This window comes from Gorilla gorilla, chromosome 9, assembly GCF_029281585.2.
Source record: "Gorilla gorilla gorilla isolate KB3781 chromosome 9, NHGRI_mGorGor1-v2.1_pri, whole genome shotgun sequence".
Classification (NCBI taxonomy): domain Eukaryota; kingdom Metazoa; phylum Chordata; class Mammalia; order Primates; family Hominidae; genus Gorilla; species Gorilla gorilla.
The window spans coordinates 64,143,302-64,151,011 of NC_073233.2; the positions used below are offsets into that span (position 1 = coordinate 64,143,302).

The 7,710-nt window shown below is 38.7% G+C and overlaps 1 protein-coding gene across 1 annotated transcript; it reads right to left on the reverse strand.

The window, feature by feature from the left end:
* Positions 1 to 4,798: 4,798 nt before the first annotated feature.
* Positions 4,799 to 5,735, reverse strand: LOC101146797 (olfactory receptor 5M8-like). The gene is given in 2 exon segments (XM_019036054.2): positions 4,799 to 4,846; positions 4,848 to 5,735. Coding segments are annotated over 2 exon segments (936 nt in total).
* Between the last annotated feature and the right edge of the window lie 1,975 nt (positions 5,736 to 7,710).

A 7,710-nucleotide genomic window follows, 5' to 3' on the forward strand; every position in this document is an offset into this window, starting at 1 on the left:
ATAAACTGATATGGAGAGGGAACTTCTCTAAGTTTACCCAGCTAACAAAATAGTAATAAAACTAGGATTCAGGCTCAGTTCTGAATAATTACAAAGCCAAATATTTTTCCACAACAGTATTCTGTTTCAACTTGAAGAGAATGTTTTATCATCAGCTTATCACATGGCATAAATCTTAGGACGGTTGGCTATGCAAAAGTGATGCACAAGAATTTACTTTTTCAAGGATTGGATATTTCGTTGTCTCAATATATACCTGTTGTCTGATTCCCACCAAACCTCTTTTCTGTCTGAGCAACAATGAGGTCCCTTTTGTTTCCTGGACCTTAAATCATGACTCAGCCCTTCCCTTGCCTCTGTCCCAGACAGCCTAGTGCAATTCTGTTCATTTTAAAATAATTTTATTGCACAGTGGCTGATTTTTCCATTATAACCTTGCTATAAAGATCAAAACTAACATTTATAAAGGTGATAAAAATTGTCAGTTGTTTCCCAAATGCTATGGATAATTATGATTGCATATCAAGGAAAATGCATTGCTACAAAGATTTATTCCTCACAAATATTTCCCTTAACACCTTTTACTGTAGTTCAGCATTTATTGTTATCTGTCTCTCTGCTATGAAGAATAGGATGTAGTATGTGATCTTTCCTGTCTGGTGCCAATGAAATTACTTTCTCCAATTCTTGCTCAGTTATGATTCACGTTGATGGGCTTTCAGTGGGCCATTTATGATAAAGAACTTGAACATGGTTTTCTTAAACTAAATGATCTATTGTTCTGCCTTGAATATCTGTTAGGATGGGAGAAGCGAGTATCATGGAGAGAAATCTGTAATTGGCCATGATTACAGACAAAGGTAGAAAGTGGAAGGGATTGTTCTCACAGTTTCAAAAAAAACATGGGCATCCTCCCTTTATAGAACACTATCTCAAGGTGGTAAAAATATAAAAACAAAAAGATGTGGTCCTTTCCTTTGAGAACTTGCTAAAATAGTGGAAGGAACAGATTTACATGCATATAATTATAGAACCATGTTATGAATGCAATAATATAATTGTGAATCTGTGGGTGAATCATAATGAGGTACCTAATGAGAAATACAAATAAAATCCTAACCCCCGAATCAATTGAACAGACTGCCTCTTGGTCAAGGAAACCTCAGAAAAACCTTAAAATCTGAGTTCCTGCCATGACAGATGGGAGATCAGACATGGCTCGTTATCTCCCCTCCCTTGCTAAACACCATTAGGCTTTCTACAATAAGGGTTAAACAGAAACCTGCCCTTGTGAGACTCGCACCACCACTGATCTCTGCAAACCACCTGACACTGGACTTCTCTTTTTGCGGTTTCAACACAGCAATTGACCGCATTCCTTCTTGATAAGAGACCACCAATAACCTAGTGGCTCTTGCCAGTCAACAGAGGCTGTGCACAGAGGGCCTTGGTGTCCTCTGATTCACCTTTTGGTGGATAGAGTCTAATCATGACACATTTAAATGTTAAGTCCCCACTCCAAAGGGAACATGGGATGCACATTGCTTACATTAGCCTACTATTCATGCCTGTGCCTCTTCTTTGTGAATATTCATAGTTTTTTCTATAGCCTGTTGAATATGTATTATCATATATGTGTAATATATTTGGTCATCCCATTCAGCATAAATCCCTGTCTTACTCTTCATACTGTCAAAGTGTCTCTTTCCAACTTCTAGCTGGAGGATATGCTTCACAGCCTGTCAGAACGGTCACCCTACAGGCTACAACCCTTTATGAGAAAGTCCACCTTTCTAAATTTATGAATCTCATCATTCCTCAGTTGACACTACACATTCTGAATGTGTTAAAGAAACCTTGCAGGAAGAGATAATTCTTCAGCTAAGTCTATTTTTTTGAGATAGAATTTCGCTCTTGTTGCCCAGGCTGGAGTGCAACAGTGCGGTCTCGGCTCACTGCAAACTCTGCCTCCTGGGTCCAAGCAATTCTCCTGCCTCAGCCTCCCAAATAGCTGGGATTACAGGTGTCCACCAGCATGCTCAGCTAATTTTTGTATTTTTAGTAGAAACAGGGTTTTACCACGTTGGCCAGGCTAGTGGCGAACTCCTGTCCTCTGGTGATCCACCCACCTCAGCCTCCCAAAGTGCTGGGATTACAGACATGAGCCACTGCACCCAGCCCTTCAGCTAAGGCTGAAATGGTAAGAGTAAAGGAAAGTGTAGAAGGGAACCGGGGGCTGAATCGTAGTATAGAGCCCCCTGGATATAAGTTACTCCATCTTAGAAAATGATTTCATCTTACATTTTTAAAGGCATCATGCCAACAAGGGCCAGATGTTTTGCCTAATCAAGAAAGACTGCATCCAACCAGATAAGGACATAACAAAGTCACTCTTCCACTATCAGTTCTTACTAGAGGACTCTGTGGCCATAAAAGAGCAGGGTTTCAGCAGCTCGAAACAGCCACCTTAAAAGACACCATCTTGTTATCACTTGACATAAGCACCTTGCATTTGCCACTGAAGGCTTTGCCCACAACGAAAACTCTTCTTTACAAGGTTATTGATGGACCACCAGGGCCTGAGTAGGCTATTCTTTTTGTTCATGTCACTCTCACTGGACTGGTTCCTTAACCCATTTCCAGTCCCTTTATTCTTGATGATAAATGTTACTTTGTTTGTTGTACAATGTGTAATCTATTACATTTATAGACTGAATAAATATACTGTAATTCATGGACTGCAATATTGACTGACTTGTTGAATGACTTGAGCCTGTTTGCCCATGGCTCTGACTACTGAGTGAACAGGAAGTTTTAAGGAGAATTGCCTCCTTGGGAACCCCATGTAGCTCATGGATTTTATGATTGAAATAGCATCAAGAAAATTCTGACATTGCAGAAAAATACAAACATGCATCGACCTAGTTATCTCTGACCTTGTGCCACTCATGATAACAGCAGGAAAGTTCATTAACTGTTCCATAAAACTCTCTTTAAGACTTTTTTCTGTCTTATTTTTGTTGAATCTCCAGTTTGTTGCATATTGTCATGTAATCAAGTTGAATGAATGAAATGCCTTAAACCAATGATTGGAATCATTATCTTCAAATAACAGCTCTGCAAACAGAGCAGAATCCAATGGGAGGACAGAGAACGTCTGAGAAAAAAAGTGGAAATTATAGATCATCTATTGTGTTTGACCCTATAAAGGTGCTTTACAGTTTAGTGACAGTTTGGGGAAAAGTAGCTACTATACAAAAAGAAGAGCAAAACTGGAGGCCATTGTCAACTTTATGAAAATCCAGTAACTGTGCAAGAAGAGAATTACAATCATAGTAGTACTCATATTATTAATAATTAATACTAGTGTTAGTGATGCTGAAAGTATTATAGTATACTTCAGATATTATTAATGATACATTCATAGTAATTTTAACAGTAAATACTGATTAAGCCAAAAATTGAAATGTGATCCTACTGTGACAATGAAGAGAAAGAAGTGATCATTGTAGGGTAAGAATGAAGTGATTGGTGAAAGAATGATGGCACCTTATCTTTAATAAACAGATGTCAATAAATTATGTGCATATTTAAAAAATCAGTACAGAGGAATACAAGCATATAATTTAAAATGGGTTAATTTCCAAAGGAAATAACAAGAAAGTATTATCTATGGGGAGTTAGTGGTAAGGTAGAAGTGAGACAGGAGTTTATATATGGCTTGTAATATTATTTGACATTTAAAACTACATACATTAATCATGAGTAGGTTCAAATGGTAATTATAATAAATAATTTTAACTGAACACACGTGTATGTAAAAGCATTAAAAATGACTACAAGAACACAAAACAAAATCTCAAATGTGATTTCTTCGAGGTTTGTGATGTTCTCTTTCTACGTTATATAATTCAGCCTGTGTGAATTTGTATAATTAATATGGCATCAATCAGACTAGGCTATTTTGTGCTAGGGAAACAAGCAAACTCCACATATCATAGTAGCTTATGAAAACGTTATTTATCAGCCATTTTGTATTGCCATTGTGAGTCGGATGAGAACAGTGTTCCATGTCTCCTGACTGGGCAGCCACTATATTAAGTCTTGCTGGTCACCACGGAAAAAATAAAAACTACAGATCCACTCAAAAATGCTCTAACAATCAATGAAGTATTCAGCTGAGAAGTGGCATATGTGAATTTTAATCTTATCTTCCAGAAATAGCCACATGATCTTACTTAAACCTAAGGGCATGGAGGTACAAAGCCATTCTGTACACAGAAGACAAAGAACTTAAAATAACTGCTGAACAAGATGAATGACAACTTAAAACATAAAAGCTTTTGTGAACAAAATTGTATGTATTTGAGTTTTAGAAAATAAAGTTTTTAGACTGGGCGCCGGTGTTTCATGCGTGTAATCCCAGCACTTTGGGAGGCCAAGGTGGGCAGATCACCAGGTCAGGAGATAGACACCATCCTGGCCAACATGGTGAAACCCTGTCTCTACCAAAATACAAAGAATGAGTCGGGCATGGTGGTGTGTGCTTGTGTTCCCAGCTACTCGGGAGGCTGAGGCAGGAGAATTGCTTGAACCCGGGAGGCAAAGGTTGCAGTGAGCCGAGATCGCACCACTGCACTCCAGCCTAAGACAGAGAGAAACTCCATCTCAAAATATAATAATAAAATAAAAATAAATAAAGTTTTGAAAACTGCAATGTTCTCCATTGATGCACTATATTTCTCAGCTAAAGAAAAAAGTCTGGCAAGGGCTTTAGAAACCAAAAGAATACTGATTTTTAAGAAAAGTATTTCTTCCTTGACAGCTCTTTGATTAATGCTTCTTTTTACATGTTTATTTCTAAGGCTATAAATTATAGGGTTCAGCATAGGGATTACTGTGGTATAAAATACAGCTACCATTTTACCCTGTTCAACAGATTCCTTTGAGGGGGGTCTGAGATACATGAAGAACAGGGTTGCATAGAATATAGTGACAGCTGTCAGATGGGAGCCACAGGTAGAAAAAGCTTTTTGCGTGCCCTCCGTAGAGCGAATCTTTAAAATAGCAGGGAAAATGTAAAGGTAGGAAATAAATATGATGAAGAGAGAAAAATAAAGGTTCCAGCCAGCCACAATAAGCATTGACAACTCCTTGTTGTAGGTGTCAGAACAAGCCAGCTTAATCAGTGGTGGGTCCGCACAGTAGAAGTGATTAATTTCATTGGGGCCACAGAAGGCTAGGTTGTAGGTCCACGTGGTCTCCATCAGGCCAGTGAGCGCTCCATACACATAAGGCACCGTGATGAGGAAGGAGCACACACTCTTGGACATTTTGCTGCCATAAAGCAGAGGGTTGCAGATGGCCATGTACCGGTCAAAGGCCATCACAGCCAGGATGTAGATCTCAACGTGGACCAAGGCGATAAAAAGGTAACACTGCACAAGACAGGCAGGATAGGAAATGCTTTTCTTCTCTGAAAGGAAAATCTCCAGCATCTTTGGGGTCACATTGGAAGAGAAGCACAGATCCACGAAGGATAAGTGGCTCAGGAAAAAGTACATGGGCATGTGGAGCCGGGCGTTGGCCTGGATGAGGACAATCATGCCAAGATTCCCTGCCACCGTGACCATGTAAATGGTGAGAAACAGCGTGAAGAGGAAAATCTGTAATTCCCGGCGACTGGTCAGTCCCAGGAGAATGAACTCAGTCACCAACGTGCAGTTTCTTCTCATCATTTCCTTCAGTGGAAGAAAGGAACTTTACATATATATTAGATTACAATACAATAGCAACATGATTATTACTATTACAGTAATGATCTTTTACCAAAAACTTCCCCTCTTTTCGGCAGTTTTCCTCATTCTATTTCTACTGAACTTTGTTTCAGGTAAACTAAACTAGGGATATTCAAAGCAGCTCTCTACCTTTTGTGATACTGCCCTTTATTTTTCTTGTTTTCTTTCCATTTTCTTTCTTTTCACTCCCTTCAAATTCAGCTTCTGTTTTTCTATTCTTCTTCTCTCATTTCTCCTCCCCTTATTCTGCCTCTCCTTTTATTTGGGAAATGTACTTTATAGGTGGACTTGCCCCAAAACATAACATTTAGAACTAAGCAATTTCTTTTTTCCCGATTATAATACTGGGCAGAGAATGTGCGTAAAGAGAGAAAAGGACAAGTATCAAAAAGCAGTATTTGCCCGAGGATCTTGTTCTTTGTGAATAGTTTTCACCAATCCGATCCCCTCCTGGAGAAGCCTGAGCAAACAGGTAGGGCTCATTTGTTGCTTTCTTATTCCTCCAGGCTCAGTGCGATAGGGATTCTCCAGGCAGGGCATGATTTTTTTCCCCTTATTTTGAAAAGTGCCTGCATATTTGCCTTTTGAGGGTTGCACAGCTATTAAATTCTCTAGCCATTAACACTCTCTTTGAATTTTTTGGAGGAAATTTTCCATTATGTGGAGTTAAGACTCATGGAAATTCTCTCCTCTTGATCTTCCACTTCTAGTTTCCACTGAGGGACCAGATTCTCTGTTTAGAAAGGAGTAGTCAGGGCAGGCGTGGTGGCAGGCGCCTGTAGTCCCAGCTACTCAGGAAGCTGAGGCAGGAGAATGGCGTGAACCCGGGAGGCGGAGCTTGCAGTGAGCCAAGATGGTGCCACTGCACTCCAGCCTGGACGACAGAGCCAGACGCTGTCTCAAAAACAAAAAAAAAAAAACAAAAAAAAACCATAAAGGAGTTGGCAGGGGTCAGATGTTAGTCCCTGCTTGTCTTAAGTGAGTTCATGACTCAAGGTTGACAAAATATTTTTTCATCTAATTGATTACAGTGAAGTTTGAAGATCAGGCTGATGTTGCAAAGAAACACTGATTCTGTGTGGTTTGATCTGCTCAGCCTCCACACCTGCCTAGGCTGCTATCTGTTCTCTAAGCCTGGTCTTTTAACTGCACATTGATTTAGGAGCCCTAACATCCTTTCAGAATGTTCCGGTTTTGCTTAGCATAACCAGAGTTGTGTTCTGTTACTTACAACAACAACAAAAACTGTTACACTGATATTAATGAAATGTACATTCTATTTTTCTATCTAAAAATCATCTATATTCACAAGAACATCTTATAGAAGGTTATTTTTGAATATCTGCAACAAAGATTTTATTTGTGATTTATACAACATTGAGTAAAAGCTGTGTCTACATCTATTCAATCATAGTAGTGATGTACCCTCATTCATTTTTATATATCAAGCTCCTGTCAGATTTCACCTTTGTTTCTTTGTTTAATGTTGTTTTTGCAATAATTTATATACAGTGAAATTCACATATTTAAAGTGCCCAACTTTGTGTGTTTGACAAATGCACACATCTGGTTGACATTCTTAAGTTTTAGGACTAGACCAAACAAAAAGATGAATGCCTTGATAAAAATACAATAGCCTTAGCATAAAATCAATTCACAGGATCTGGAGTTAGATATTTCTGAAATACTGCTCTATTCTTTTGACCTGTTCCTTATTCTGTGTTTTAGTTTTACCACTAATTTAACCGGCACTTACATGGTGTTTCTTATAAGCCAAACGCTAATCTATTTTATAAGTTTTAACACATTCAACCCTCAAACCGATTCTATGACACTCTGCCTGTAATAGATATGGATAATAGCATATTTCCCTCATGGTTAGTACAGAAGGAAATTCCACTACGAACCATAA